This window comes from Prunus dulcis, chromosome 7, assembly GCF_902201215.1.
Source record: "Prunus dulcis chromosome 7, ALMONDv2, whole genome shotgun sequence".
NCBI lineage: Eukaryota > Viridiplantae > Streptophyta > Magnoliopsida > Rosales > Rosaceae > Prunus > Prunus dulcis.
The window spans coordinates 6,637,974-6,654,582 of record NC_047656.1 but is presented as its reverse complement, the minus strand read 5'-3'; the positions used below and the strand labels follow the sequence as shown (position 1 = coordinate 6,654,582).

General features: G+C 42.3%; 1 protein-coding gene and 1 non-coding gene across 2 annotated transcripts; one reads left to right on the top strand and one right to left on the bottom strand.

Annotated features, from left to right (window-relative positions):
- Positions 1-430: 430 nt before the first annotated feature.
- LOC117636221 lies at positions 431-539 on the bottom strand. The gene has a single exon (XR_004587022.1). It is a non-coding gene; the product is annotated as a small nucleolar RNA R71 (small nucleolar RNA).
- Positions 540-14,920: 14,381 nt separating this feature from the next.
- On the top strand, positions 14,921-15,805 carry LOC117635273 (transcription factor SAC51-like). The gene is given in 2 exon segments (XM_034369620.1): positions 14,921-15,602; positions 15,605-15,805. Coding segments are annotated over 2 exon segments (855 nt in total). The 3' UTR covers positions 15,778-15,805.
- Positions 15,806-16,609: the final 804 nt, after the last annotated feature.

Here is a 16,609-nt window from a genome sequence, read left to right as displayed (position 1 = left end):
TGGCAACACCTCACGAGTCTCGTTGTGTTCATAATGATGAGAATCATAGTGTTCATAATGATGAGAATCCACTTGTTAGGACATTACATGATTATTTGCATCCTGCTCGTACAAGTGTGCCATCTTGCATCATTTTTCCGTTAAATGGTCAAACTTTTGATTTTAAACCGGGCATGATACAACTTTTACCAACTTTTCATGGAATGGAATCTGAAAATCCATATTCACATGTGCGTGAGTTTGAGGAAGTTTGTGGAACTTTTCCAACACAAGGGTGTAGGCTTGATACAGTTTTGTTAAAAAAAATTTCCATTTTCACTGAAAGATAAAGCGAAAACTTGGCTTTATTCTCTAAGGCCAAGAACAATTGGAACATGGCTTGAAATGCAAACTGAATTTTTCAAGAAATTTTTCCCAATTCAAAAGACAAATTCTTTGAAAAGACAGATGACCACATTTTCTCAAAAAGATACTGAGTCTTTACCTCAAGCTTGGGAAAGATTTAAAGATTTGTTAATGTTATGTCCTCACCATGGTTTTGAAAGATGGAGGGTGGTAAGTCATTTTTGTGATGGCTTAACACCTAAAGATCGACAATTTATTGAGACGATGTGCAATGAAAATTTTATGTATAAAGATCCTGAAGATGCTTTTGATTTTCTTGATGAAATTGCAGAGAAATCTCATATTTGGATCGTGATGAGACTTCTTGGATGAGTTCAACTTATGGTTATGGACCAATAGGAATTATCATATAACAAATTGAGGATGTGGGCCCCACAAGCCCAGTTGACTTAGATAGTGGTCTATGTCAACTCGGTTGAGGCTATTTAGTAGTTGTAATTGTAATTGTAATTGGAGGTTTGTTTTAAAATGGTATTATGTTATGAGAGTTTCATTGAATGCTTATGAATTATTATACATTCACTTTTACCTTCCAAGCATGTTATATTATGTTTAATTGTGTGGAGTTGGGAATGGCTTAGATAACTGGGTTTTGGAATGAATAAGAATTAAATGCCTGATTATATGTCTATATTTAAATATATGCTCAATGGCTTGAAATCGATGACTTATGAACACTAGTTTTCTCAATAGTGTATTGTACGTATTTGAATGTAGTTTGAGAATAGTTTTGAGAGATTTTGCATGGTCAAATTCAAATTAAGGAATGTTGGAATTGACCTCATTTTAAAAAAGGGATTTTTGGTTATTTATTGAAGAACTGATTTTTGGAAAGTTGAGAAAGGATTTGGAAATGGATTTATGAAAGTGGATTTGTAGAAAAAGAGGAATTTTATGATAAGTTTCGGAAAATGGTTTTCAAACCCACCGCAGGAGTACCAACCCCCTCCCCCCCGGGGCAGTTGCCTTCGGAATAGTCTAGTCATTTATGACAACACCTCCCTAGTCTCGAGGATGCCTGAACTGTGTAGTGTGAGGATTTGCATTCAGGTTGATTATATCTTCCTAAGTCTTGCTAGGGGAATTGATGGACATGCGTTCCAGGCTAATCACTCGATTTTGCGAGGATATGTGTTCTCGAGTTGACTAGGTGTCCCCCTAGTTTTGCAAAGATATGCGTTCTCGGACTGACCACGTGTCCCTCGAGTTCTGCGATGTTGTAGCATATATGGTACTTATTTTGACGGAACATTATTGGAATTGACGGATTATGATGGGGGAACGCCTAGGTGGAGTGTATTTGAGTTTTAAGATGTTTTAAACTGAAATTGATGATTTTATCTTGGTACTTATTGGTGAAGGTTTTAATACATGTTTTCAGATTTATGAGACAATGATTGAGAGTTTTCTAAGTTTTAAGAATTTTATACAATTCACAACTACTTTCTTAAGAGATGAGTTTGTTTCAGCGAATTGATTAGAGTTTGAAGCTTTTGGTTTTAGGAAAGTGTGAAGGAATATTTAGTTCATGTGCTTACATATGGGTTGAACTTTGTTTCTTGTATAAAGAACTACGTGTGGCTTGATCCCTCAATAAGGGTACGTAGGCAACCTAGGCTAACCTAGGTGCAGTCGCAAGTTTATGATTGGTTTGTTATGATCAGTTTTGTGAAGTTGAATTTGTTGAACGCTTGGGAAATTATTTGAGTTTGCTGTGCAGGTAAAATTCTTGGTTTTTGGTCTTTTTCAAGGGAGACTCTATCAGTTTTCCAGTAAAAGCCATACCCTAAAGCAGTTTTTGGATTAGGGTAAGAATGGTACTTTGGTTATTTGTGCCCGACACCTGTTAGGTGTTAGACACGTACGGGGTTCGACGTGGATTTCAAAGTGGGATTTGGGTCGGGTTCTGTCGAAAACGATTTTAAAACTCACTAGAATCATTTTATGGCTTTGTTAGAACCATATTAAGGCTCACCAAAACGATATTAAAGCTCACTAGAATCATTTTGTGACTTACTGGAACTATATTATGGCTTACAGAACATTAACATGGCTTATCAAATTTATATTATGAATTATCTAAACCATATGAGGTGTACTGGAACCATACTAAGGCTTGCTAGAATCGTATAAAAGCTAACCAAAAACGTATTAACGCACACTAGAACCATATTATAGCTTACTAGAATCATATTATGACTAACTAGAACCATATTAAGGCTTACAAGAACCATACTAAGGTTTAGTAGAATCGGACTAAGGCTTATCAGAACTGTACTAAGGCTCACGAAAACCATATTAGGGCTCATCATGACCATTGTTGGGGCCCAAAAAATCCAAGGCTGGGCCCAAATATATTTCTAGCCCAGTAGGACACCTAACTTGGGAAGAAACCCAACTCACGCCGTTGCGTAGAGCACGGCGAAACGAGTCCGTAGATACGGAGTAGACCCGAATCGGAGTTGTAACGAAGAAATTACGGTCGAAATACTCACGAGGGCAAAATGGAAATTTGGGAGATCATTTTTTTTTTTTTAAAACCTGTTTTCTTCTCCCTCTCTCACTCTCTCTCTCTCTCTCCCCCTCCCGATAGTTTCGGGAAACCATTCGGGCAGCCACCTTCCAAGCCACCCCAACGCTGCCTCAAGCCATCCCGACCCTCCGGAATGGACCCAGCAGCACTGGCCAGCTCCCGCCATCAACCTCAGCCCGTCCGCCGCCCCTGCTGCTGCTGTCTGGAGCCGTTGGAAAACGCAGCAGTTTTGGCCGATTTTCCAACCTCCGTTTCTCCCTCATCCGGACACCAAATCAGTCGTGTGAGGTATCGATTTCTAGCTATTTTTCGTGCTCTAACTGATGGTTGGCTGGGTTTAGATCGATTTCACCTCTAGGTTGCTCAATTTTCGATTTGAAATCGGCCGAACTTCGGCCGCCGGAATCGGCCATTTCCGGCCAGTTTTTGGGGGCTGTCCAAGAACAAAAGTGACTCCAAATGAGGTGTTTTACCTAGGGTAGGAGTTTGGAGTCTCGGTTCCAAGAGTTTTTTCGGCACACCCGAATCGCTTTGGACACCCGATCGGTCCGCGCGTGTGGGGGCGCGTGGGCCAGGGTGGTGGCACGGCTCTGGCCAGTTTTGAGACCCTCGTGCCATCACGAGCGTGTAGGATTTCGCGGATCTCAATTCGGATCCATTTGAGCCCCGAACGGATTTTCCATAATATGCGATTCCCGGGTGCAGCGTCGTCTAGCCGTTGGATCGCACCCCATTTCGGATATGTTGTTCTACATTGTTTCTGGATCGTGTAGGATTCGATGGATTGCGAATCGGAGTCTCGGATACTCCGAAGTCGCGAACCCTGGGGCTAGGGTTTGGAATTTAAGCGATAACGCGATTTTGGCTAATCCGACCGTCCATTTCGGACCAAACTTGCAGGACATGGGTTTTACACAGTAAGGAACCTCTAGAGAATCTCAGATTTGCCATCGGAGATCGTGGACCCCACGGGGTTCCGGATCGACCGGTCTAACAGTTTATCGCTTTGTAAAGTTTCCGGCCTTTTAAGGCCATTCTAATTATCTGAAATGCTACGGTGGGCATAGAGTTGACTTTAAAAGGAGAGCACGCATTTCTAGGAGCCGGGGGTCAGGGTATTTAATTTCATGTTTTTATTGAGCAGTTTAGTAATTGAATATTCATGGTTAAACAGGCATCAGAGTCCAAACTGAACCACAGGAGGGACCTTCAAGAGGTCCAGCTAGCTCGGACTAGCAGTGAGTGGACCTTTCTTTTATAAATGATTTTATGCAAATGCATTGCATTTATTGATCTTGAATAAGTATTCTTGCAAGTCTTGAGCAGGTTTTATACAGTTAAATTATCAGATTTCAGAGAATTTTCAGATAATTATTTTTAGTCCACCATGAATTTTCAAAAGCAGAGTTTGAGTTTTCTATCAGATAAAAAGGGCAGCACAGTTATAGACTGAATAAAGATTCAGTTATTCATCAGATCTTTCAGAAATATGATGATATTTATATATTATATTTTCTCAGCAGTTTATATTTTCTTAAACCACTGTGGGTACCCAGTTACAGAAACAGGTTGCCGTCAAATAGACGATGTCTACAGACATCCAGTTTACTTTCAGTTACGTCAGTGCACTTGACATTTGCCTCACGAGTTTTGGGGACGCCCGGACCGTGAGTGCCAGGATTTGCGGCTCGGCTGACTTTATGTCCCCGAGACCTGCCAGGAATTGCGGATCAGGCTGACTACGGTCTCCTGAATCCTGCCAGGATTGCGGCTCGGATACACTATGTGTCGCCGAGACCTGCCAGGGGAATTGACGGATTTTACAGAGGATTCGACAGTTTTACAGGGATACACCTAGGTGGTAGTTTTAAAGAAATTTCAGTGCTTTTATGAAATTATTGATTTCAGTGATTGTACTCAATAATTCCTTGGTATTGAGCATATCCTACGTCTGGGTATATATATATAGATATGTATATATCTATGTGAATGCTTGAATTTACCCTAATTCAGTGCAGTTTACATATTCAGTTTATGATTATCATTATTTTTACCCTAAACTGAGGTTGGAAAATCGGCCAAAACTGCATTTTCCAGCAGTTTCAGCGCTCCAGCCAGGCGGCGGGCGGCTGAGGTTGATGGCGGCTGGCGGGGTGCTGTGGGTCCGGAGGGTCGGGGTGGCTTGGAAGGTGGCTGCCCTTCTGGTTTTTTCTGAACTATCGGGAGGGAGAGAGAGAGAGAGAGAGAGAGAGAGAGAGAGAGAGAGAGAGAGAGAGAGAGTGCTCGAACCAGAAGAAGGAGAGAAAAATAGAAAGAGTTCGGGTACTGTAGCAATAAGAAATTCAAAATTCCTTTTACGTCCTTTTCGTTTTTAGACCTTTTCTCGTTAGTTACAATTCGAAATTGGGCATGCCACGTGTCTACGAACTCGTATCGTCAAGCTCTACGCAACGGCGTAGGTGGAATTGCCAAATTCTTTCTTGGTCAAGAAGTCAACTTTTCCCCCCTCTTAAAAGAGGTGAGAACAAAGTCGTATTTCCGCTAGAATAAATTAATACTAATTTTAGGATATTTTGTTTTGGGTTATTACAATCTACCCCCCTTAAGAAAATTTCGTCCTCGAAATTTATGTACCTGTTACTCGAAGAGATACGGGTATTGTTCCCGCATCTGATCCTCAGATTCCCAGGTAGCCTCTTCCACTGTGTGGCTCCTCCATAAAACTTTCACAAGCGGAATCTCTCTCGAGCGTAAGACTTGCATCTTTCGATCTAAAATTTGCACTGGCTGCTCTACATAAGTCAGATCTTCTTGCAGCTCGATTGGTTGCTCCTCCAGTACATGAGATGGGTCTGGAATGTACTTCCGGAGCATCGAGACATGGAATACATCATGCAGCCGAGATAGATCTGGAGGTAAAGCAAGTCTGACAGGACCCGACCCAATTTCCGCTTTGGAATCCGAGCCGAATCCTGTGCGTGTCCGACACCTGGAGAATGCCGGGCACGAATGACCTTTTTATCCTTTCCATTACCAACTTCTTTTGGAAAAAAAAAAATTTCCCTTCAGACGGCTGCCGAAAATTCGGCAAAGTCTCCTCTGTATTTTGACCATACCCAAGTCTTCCACCTGTCAAATAGTCAAAACTAACACACCAACCGCCAGATTTAAAACAACCAACACATCTCAACTTCAGTTTCTCAAGTTCAACAAAATATCATAGCATTTCTATACACATTTACAGACCCAAGGAAAGTTACAACGAGTTCCTACACTTTGGTGGGGGGTCAGGAGCTAGGATGATGGCCCGAGTGGTTTCCTTCGTTCTTCTACGGCCTGGGGGGCGCAAAACATTAAAAGTGTGAGTGGACCAAAATAGAGTTCTCAAACAGTGTCTGAACATACTAACCCCCACTGTAAAAATAATGATAATCATAAACTGAATATGTAAACTGCACTGAATTAGGGTAAATTCAAGCATTCACATAAATATATACATATCTATATATATATACCCAGACGTAGGATATGCTCAATACCAAGGAATTATTGAGTACAATCACTGAAATCAATATTTTCATAAAAGCACTGAAATTTCTTTAAAACTACCACCTAGGTGTATCCCCTGTAAAACTGTCGAATCCTCGGTAAAATCCGTCAATTCCCCTGGCAGGTCTCGGCGACACATAGTGTATCCGAGCCGCAATCCTGGCAGGATTCAGGAGACCGTAGTCAGCCTGATCCGCAATTCCTGGCAGGTCTCGGGGACATAAAGTCAGCCGAGCCGCAAATCCTGGCACTCACAGTCCGGGCGTCCCCAAAACTCGTGAGGCAAATGTCAAGTGCACTGACGTAACTGAAAGTAAACTGGATGTCTGTAGACATCGTCTTATTTGACGGCAACCTGTTTTGTAACTGGGTACCCACAGTGGTTTAAGAAAATATAAACTGCTGAGAAAATATAATATATAAATATCATCATATTTCTGAAAGATCTGATGAATAACTGAATCTTTATTTAGTCTATAACTGTGCTGCCCTTTTTATCTGATAGAAAACTCAAACTCTGCTTTTGAAAATTCATGGTGGACTAAAAATAATTATCTGAAAATTCTCTGAAATCTGATAATTTAACTGTATAAAACCTGCTCAAGACTTGCAAGAATACTTATTCAAGATCAATAAATTAAATGCATATGCATAAAAGCATTTATAAAAGAAAGGTCCACTCATTGCTGGTCCGAGCTAGCTGGACCTCTTGAAGGTCCCTCCTGTGGATTTGCTGGACTTCTGGTACCTGATTATCCATGAATAATAAATTAATAAACTGCTGGATAAATAGAATTTAAATTAAGTACCCTGCCCCCGACTCTTAGAAATACATGCGTTTCACTCCTATGCCCACATTAGCCCTTTTTGGACACTTGGACCAATTTAGGAAGGTCCGACGCTCAGCTAAGCGATAAACTGTCAGATCGGCCGACCCGGGACCCGTGGGGTCCACGATCTCCGATGGCCAATCTGAGCTTCCCGGAAGGTTTCTCATAGGGCGGGAACCAAGTTCTGCGGATTTGGTCCGAATCGGACGGTCGGATCGGCCAAAATCGCCTTACCGCTTAAAACCCTAACCCTAACCCTAGGGTTCGCGATTCCGGAGTATCCGGGACTCCGATTCGCAATCCGTTGAATCCTACACGATCCTGAAACATTGTAGAACAACATATCCTAAATTCAGCGCGATCCAACGGTTAAACGACACTGCACCCACGGATCGCGTGATATGGAAAATCCGTTCGGGGCTCAAACGGACTCCGAATCGAGATTCACGAAATCCCACGCGCTCGTGACGACACGAGGACCTAAAAACTGGCCAGACCCGTGCCACCACCCTGGCCCACGCGCCGCCACACGTGCGGGCCGACCGGGTGTCCAAAGCGATTTCCGGTCCGCCGAAAAATCGTAGAACCGAGACTCCAAACTCCTACCCTAGGTAAAACACCCTATTTGGAGTCACTTTTGTTCTTGGACAACCCCCAAAACATGGCCGGAAATGGCTGATTCCGGCGGCCGAAGTTCGGCCGATTTCAAATCAAAATTTGAGCAACCTAGAGGTGAAATCGATCTAAACCCAGCCAACCATCAGTTAGAGCACGAAAAATAGCTAGAAATCGATACCTCACATGACTGATTTGGTGTCCGGATGAGGGAGAAACTGAGGTTGGAAAATCGGCCAAAACTGCTGCGTTTTCCAACAGTTTCCAGCGGCTCCAGCAGGGCTGCGGACGGGCTGAGGTTGATGGCGGGAGCTGGCCGGTGCTGCTGGGTCCGTTCCGGAGGGTCGGGGTGGCTTGGAAGGTGGCTGCCCTTCTGGTTTTTTCTGAACTATCGGGAGGGAGAGAGAGAGAGAGAGAGAGAGAGAGAGAGAGAGAGAGAGAGAGAGAGTGAGAGTGCTCGAACCAGAAGAAGGAGAGAAAAATAGAAAGAGTTCGGGTACTGTAGTGGTACTGTAGCAATAAGAAATTCAAAATTCCTTTTACGTCCTTTTCGTTTTTAGACCTTTTCCCGTTAGTTACAATTCGAAATTGGGCGTGCCACGTGTCTACGAACTCGTATCGTCAAGCTCTACGCAACGGCATAGGTGGAATTGCCAAATTCCTTCTTGGTCAAGAAGTCAACTTTCCCCCCTCTTAAAAGAGGTGAGGACAAAGTCGTATTTCCGCTAGAATAAATTAATACTAATTTTAGGATATTTTGTTTTGGGTTATTACAATCAAATTGACAGGACCCGACCCAATTTCCGCTTTGGAATTCGGGCCAAGCCCTGTGCGTGTCCGACACCTGGCAAATGTCGAGCACAATGACCTCTTTACCCTTCCTGCTAATAAATACGGTTAAAAATTTCCTTAGACTCTTGCCGAAAATTCGGCAAAATCTCCCCTGTAATTTGAGCAAACCCAAATGTTTCCACCTGTCAAACAAACTGATAAATCTACACCAACAGCCAGAATAGGGTAATCAAATAATCACCAGTTCTGGTTTTCCAATCCAACCAGATATCAGAGCAGTTACTAATTGTTTACAAGAATTTAAGTAGGTTACAAGGAATCCTACAGCTTGGAAGTAGCGTGGGAGCTAGGAGAAGGCCTGGTGGTGGATTCCTGCACCCTCGACTGCCTGGGGGGCGCAAAACATTTCAAAGTGTGAGTGGACCAAAATAAAGTTCTAGAAAACAGTATATGAACATAATAACCCCCACTGTAAAAATAATGATAATCATACAACTGAATATTTAAACTGCACTTGAATTATGATAAGTCCAAAGCATTTAGGTAAACATATATATACCGTTACTGCTCGATATTAAGAAACTCAAGTAAAATCACTAAAATCAATATTTGCATAATTGCACTGAAATTCCTCTAAAGTTACCAACTGGGTGTACCCTTTTAATTTCCGTCAACTCCTGGTATCCGTCAATTCCTGGTATCCGTCAATTCCTCTGGCAGGTCTCGGCGTCACAGGGTGTATCCGAGCTGCAAACTGGCAGGATTCAGGAGACCGTAGTTAGCCTGATCCGCAATTCCTGGCAGGATTCAGGAGACCGTAGTCAGCCCGATCCGCAATCCTGGCACTCACGGTCCGGGCGTCCCCAAAACTCGTGAGGCAATGTCAAGTGCACTGACTGAACTGTAAGTAAACTGGATGTCTGTAGACATCATCATATCCGAAGGCAACATAAACCGAAGGCAACCTGGATGTCCGTAGACATCGTCTTATTTGACGGCAATCTGCTTCTGTAGCTGGGTACCCACAGTGGTTTAAGAAAATATAAACTGCTGAGAAAATGTAACATAATAATATAATAATATTTCTGAAAGATCTGAGGAATAACTGAATCTGTAATCAATCTATAACTGTGCTGCCCTTTTTATCTGATAGAAAACTCAAACTCTGCATTTCTATAATTCATGGTGGACGAAAAATAATTCTCTGATAATTCTCTGAAATCTGATAATTTAAATGTAGTCGTAATGCTACTACTATTTTTGTTATATAAAGCTCAATGTCTGCTGCTAATATAACCTCGATAATATATGTAACTCAAAGTATTTAACCGTATAAAACCTGCTCAAGACTTGCAAGAATACTTATTCAAGATCAATAAATGCAATGCATTTGCATAAAATCATTTATAAAAGAAAGGTCCACTCACTGCTGGTCCGAGCTAGCTGGACCTCTTGAAGGTCCCTCCTGTGGTTCAGTTTGGCCTCTGATGCCTGTTTAACCATGAATATTCAATTACTAAACTGCTCAATAAAAACATTAAATTAAATACCCTGACCCCCGGCTCCTAGAAATGCGTGCTCTCCTTTTAAAGTCAACTCTATGCCCACCGTAGCATTTCAGATAATTAGAATGGCCTTAAAAGACCGGAAACTTTACAAAGCGATAAACTGTTAGACCAGTCGATCTGGAACCCCGTGGGGTCCACGATCTCCGATGGCAAATCTGAGATTCTCTAGAGGTTCCTTACTGTGTAAAACCCATGTCCTGCGAGTTTGGTCCGAAATGGACGGTCGGATTAGCCAAAATCGCGTTATCGCTTAAATTCCAAACCCTAGCCCCAGGGTTCGCGATTTCGGAGTATCCGAGACTCCGATTCGCAATCCATCGAATCCTACACGATCCAGAAACAATGTAGAACAACATATCCGAAATGGGGTGTGATCCAACAGCTAGACGACGCTGCACCCGGGAATCGCATATTATGGAAAATCCGTTCGGGGCTCAAACGGACTCCGAATTGAGATCCGCGAAATCCTACATGCTCGTGATGGCACGAGGGTCTCAAAACTGGCCAGAGCCGTGCTACCACCCTGGCCCACGCGCCGCCACACGCGCGGACCGATCGGGTGTCCAAAGCGATTCGGGTGTGCCGAAAAAAATCTTGGAACCGAGACTCCAAACTCCTACCCTAGGTAAAACACCTCATTTGGAGTCACTTTTGTTCTTGGACAACCCCCAAAAACTGGCCGGAAATGGCCGATTCCGGCGGCCGAAGTTCGGCCGATTTCAAATCGAAAATTGAGCAACCTAGAGGTGAAATCGATCTAAACCCAGCCAACCATCAGTTAGAGCACGAAAAATAGCTAGAAATCGATACCTCACACGACTGATTTGGTGTCCGGATGAGGGAGAAACGGAGGTTGGAAAATCGGCCAAAACTGCTGCGTTTTCCAACGGCTCCAGACAGCAGCAGCAGGGGCGGCGGACGGGCTGAGGTTGATGGCGGGAGCTGGCCGGTGCTGCTGGGTCCGTTCCAGAGGGTCGGGATGGCTTGAGGCAGCGTTGGGGTGGCTTGGAAGGTGGCTGCCCGAATGGTTTCCTGAAACTATCGGGAGGGAGAGAGAGAGAGAGAGAGAGTGAGAGAGGGAGAAGAAAACAGGTTTTAAAAAAAAAATGATCTCCCAAATTTCCATTTTGCCCTCGTGAGTATTTTGACCGTAATTTCTTCGTTACAACTCCGATTCGGGTCTACTCCGTATCTACGGACTCGTTTCGCCGTGCTCTACGCAACGGCGTAAACGGAATTCCCAAATTCCTTCTCGGTCAAAAAGTCAACTTTTCCCCCTCTTAAAAGAGGTGAGGACAAAGTCGTCTTTCCGCTAGAATAAATTAATACTAATTTTAGGATATTTTGTTTTGGGTTATTACAATCTACCCCCCTTATAAAAATTTCTTCCTCGAAATTTACATCTCTGTCATTCAAGGAGGGGAGAAAACTACTCCTGTATCTGCAACTCGGTTTACTATATTGCACTGCAAAGATCACTGAAAGTTAAACACTTTCTATTCCAACATCTGAACTGCTTGTTTCCCACACATTCTATAATCTCATTGGGTCTGATAATGCTAGGATTCTTCTCCCTTGCTTCCTTCAATTTCACTACACCTTCTTTAGGTGATAAATATCGAAGAATACCCAACTGAAGATCCTTCTTCTAATATCTACGTAACTCCTTGCCAATCCTAGGTCGCTTGAGTCTTTTTCTGCTTAATCCACTAAAGCTCTTTATTTCCTATAGTATTTTCAGATTCCCATAAACTTTGCTTGACATTCCATCTTCATACTTGGGTGATCCATACTATGCCTCGTATTGAGCATCATTTGAAAACATTTTAATTATAGATACCAATGGCAATTTGAGATTTGTAATCCCAGGAAGCTCAGTTTATCTGACAACTGTCGTTAGTGGTAACTTTTTACTCCCAACACTCTCTGAAACTGCAATATACAATGCCCCAACAATTCTTCTAAAGTTTAAGTCATTCTCATAAGTTGAGCATCTGTCTGGGGAGAATTGTAGTATTAAACTGTAATCAATTTCTAAAAGCTTCCTTTAGCTGAGTTCAACTGGAACTTGACCTGGGTTTCTTGATCTAAATCATAAGGAGTTGTATTCCATAGCATTGCAAGATCTTATCTGTGAAAATCCTTGCCAGTTTTTGGTCTTAAGGGGGCTAATCCGACCGTTTTGAGACCCTCATCATATCCGAGATAATACGTGGAAATGCCGAAATTACCGACAGCATTATTAGAGGCCACGTGAAGTTTTGGACTCTTGTGAAAGAGAAAGATAATGTGGGGATTCGAGAAGATTTTGGAATCCGAAAAGTTGCCACATTTTCAGCTATAGATATTGCCTTCGCAGAACTTGATTGAGCCACAGCCTTTCAAACCAATTTCCTTCATTCTCTGAAACTTAGTTTTTTTTTTTTGTAAGACTTTCTTTGAAACCTTCTTACAATGGCTTCATCTTCTTCCTGCCCAAATGATTTCAATTTAAATGATGTTCCCACAACAGTTAGTGACGCTACAGTTTGGCGTCCATCCTTTGTATCCCAGAATCGTCATCTCACAATTAATGATTATGTGATGATGAATGATGCTACTGCAGTCATAGTAGCTAGGAATTTCATTACTCCAATGGATGAACTGCTGTTGACAGGAAGGTCTGAGGAAGAGGCTATTAATGACTCAATGGCTTTTAGCATCCAGAGTGCTGTTTCTGTTTCAAACATGGCTGATCGTTTGCGGGCTAGAGCAAACGAGGTTCAGCAGCTAACAACTGAAAATTTGTCTCTTCAAAGAAGGCTTCGTGAGTCTCAACGGGAAGTTGAGAAATTCAAAGGAGAGAACAACTCCTTGTTGAAACTGGTGAGTTCGTACTCCGATGATACACTGAGAAGGCTAAACATGCTACAGGTCTCTAATGAAAGAATTTTGGAAGACCACGAGAGACTCATGGCTAGGCTTAAGAGGCGTCGTCCTATTCCTTCAGAGGCTTCCAGAACATAATGTAATTTAATAGATTTTACAGGACCTGCACCTTCATTGCAGATGGAAAAAAAAAATCTATCTATATTATGTTCCTTTCGTATTTTAATAATATGCGCAGGTTAAGTTCAGAATCTTGATTTGATTTTTATGAGTAAAAGGTTGAATTATATGACATGAAAAGCAAAAGTTTAAAATAGAGATCTTATAAGGAACAGTAAGACTTATCAGTAAGGAATAACTCTCCGACATGAATCAATAAGGTTCTTATGATCACTTTCGATTTCTGAAAGGAAGTAGGAGTAACCTACAATGAGATTATAGAAGGTGTGGGAAACAAGCAGATCAGATTTTGGAATGGGACGTGTTTAGTTTTCAGCATTATACGCGGTGTAGTAACCCGAGTAGCCAATACAGGAGTAGTCCTTCTCCCCTTCGAATGACAGGGATGTAAATTTTGAGGACGAAATTTTTATAAGGGGGGTAGATTGTAAGAATCCAAATCCAAATTTAAAAAAAAAAAATAGTAACTGAAAAAAAAAAGAAAAAAAAAAAGAGGATTTTTTTCAGATGTTACTATCTCTCCCGTGACACTCTTTCTCTCTCTCTCTCTCTCCAATCAGTTTTTCTCTCTTCTCTCATCTCTCTCTCCAGTACACAGAGCATTGCCATAGAAGACCACGGGCAGCAAGCAGAAATGGATCCACCACCTCTCCCACCTCTTCCCACCACAATCACCACCACAGCCATGGCAGCCACCAGCATGCAACCCAACATCCCCCTGAAGGCTTTCCCTCCTTCGCATAGAACATGTTAAAGCTTTGGAGCAACCTCTGCAAGCCCTGCATGGCAGGACATGTACCGATCAGCCTTAATTCGGAAATCAACCAACCCTCCACAGCTCCAGTTTCACATCTCATGTAAGTAAATTTCTGTATTTTCCCATTCATTTCCACTCAAGTTCCTTCCTTTTCTTCTACTTTCTCTCAATACCCACCAAAATGTAGTTCATGCACTCCAAGATCTGATTGGTTTTACTACCTGGGTTTTCTTCAAAAATTCATGAAAGAATCAAAACCGGCCACTAAGCCATTGGGCAAAACCTGATAAAGCTCATAAGCAATCTCTGCTTCTCAGTGTTTGTGTTCTCAGTACTGATAATCATTGTGATTGCCATCACCTACCAACCCCCAGACCCATGGCTGGAGTCAGCTCCAGCATTAACAAAACTCTTCACTGAGTCTGAGAATGCCACTTTCTGCATGATCTCATCTCTTCCCTCTGCGCTCCTCCTTCCGCTCTCCAAGAGCAGCAGCTGTTTTCGACGGAGCTCTCGGTGGCTCTGCTGGCCAAGGACAAGCTAAATGCCTTTGGATTAATGGAGCCCTTCTCGGAAAATTCGCAGAGGTCCAGCAGAGCCTACGCCAGTTATCCAAAGGCTTCGTTCTGCAACCACGATTGTCTCCCCAATGCCTGCAGATTCGGTTATGTCGACGCTGACGGCGACCGCAACACCGATATGGTGATTAGGATGATCCATGATGTTCCGGCGGGAAGGGAGATTTGCATGAGCTATTCTCCGGTGAACCTGAGTTATTCTAGCCGACAGAGGACTTTGGCTGAGGTTTAGTGACTTAGGTGGGATGGAGAAGGTGATAGAGGAGCTGAAGATGGAGGTGATTGTGCCGCTTCGCCATCCGGAGCTGTCTCGGTGGCTCGGAGTTAGGCCAATGTCTGGGAATGAAACAAAGCTAATATATAATTCTGATTGCCCTCCTAGCCAGGATCCACCATTTGCCAGTAAAAAGTTCGTTTATGGTTATGGTTCACATGAAGCAGGACTAACAATCAGCATGAACCAAATTGGTTCAACCGAGCACCTCTTGCATGAAGAGATCGGTGTGAATCACATAATTGAAGAGAGTGAGATGCATGAAGACACAGAAGAAATCAATGCATTGCTTTACTCTGATGATTATGATGATGAAGATAATAATGATGATGACGGAGATGATAATGACAGTGATTGTGGTGAGGATGATGAAGTAAAAAGCACGGGTCATTCTCCAATAGATCTTCAAGTGAGTTATGGAAAGAAAGAACATGTGGAGGAATTAACAGAGAAGGTCATCAGTTCTGATGCTTCAAACAAAAGGCATAAATTACTCAAGGGTGGTTACAGGCAATTATCACCAATGGAGACTGTTGTTAATTTGATACAGCCGTATGGATCTCACGGGCACGGGAACAATATGGAATCGAGCTACGGACTTGGCCAGATCCAAGGAGAGGAAATACATTCTACTGTGGGTAAGATGAAGTCCAAAAAGACACAATTCGTGAGAAAATTAGAGTTTTTGAGAGCGTGATTCCTGATGCTAAGGGCAAGGATTCAGTGTTCATTATAGACAAAGCTATAGAATACTTGAAGTCTATGCAGCTTGCAGCCGAAACTCTGGGAGTGAGCTTCCATGAAGAAGCTGCGTTCCGTCCATGCTAAGGGAAAAGGCAGTAAGGCCCCCAGAATTCCAGGCTTGAATGATTGGTGAATTTGAAATCAGTAAGGTAGCTTTGGTTTTGTAGGGCCCTTTCTCTGCCTTTTGGTTTCTCTTTATAATAGCAGTGTATATAATGGGCCAATGAAGGAAGCAAAGCATTGGGATGATATTGCACGCCGGAGATGATCAAAGAAGGGTTATGTTTGTTGACCAGAAATCATTGTCTTTTAGCTTTTTGGGTGTAAAAGATTAAGAAAAGTCACCAAAGACTTAAACGCATGGGAGATTTTAGTGGTGGGCTGTGCTGTAAAACGAAGAACCCTGTGGATTTAGCGCATGCGCGTTAGGTGAGAAAGTTTTTGGTGTGGGGAAGGTGATGAACAAAAAAATATACAGAGATAGACTGAACCATTGGAGGGACCTTCAAGAGGTCTAGCTAGCTCGGACCAGCGGTGAGTGGACCTTTCTTTTATAAATGATTTTATGCAAATGAATTGCATTATTTGATCTTGAATAAGTATTCTTGCAAGTCTTGAGCATGTTTTATACTGCTAAATACTTTGAGTTATATACATTATTGAGGTTATATTAGCAGCAGACCTTGAGCTTTATTATAACAACTACAGTTATATTAGCAGCAGTAGCATTACGACTACAGTTAAATTGTCAGATTTCAGAGAATTATCAGATAATTATTTTTAGACCACCATGAATTATAGAAAGCAGAGTTTGAGTTTTCTATCAGATGAAAAGGGGCAGTACAGATATAGATTAATTACAGATTCAGTTATTCCTCAGATCTTTCAGAAATATTATTATATTTTTCTATTACAT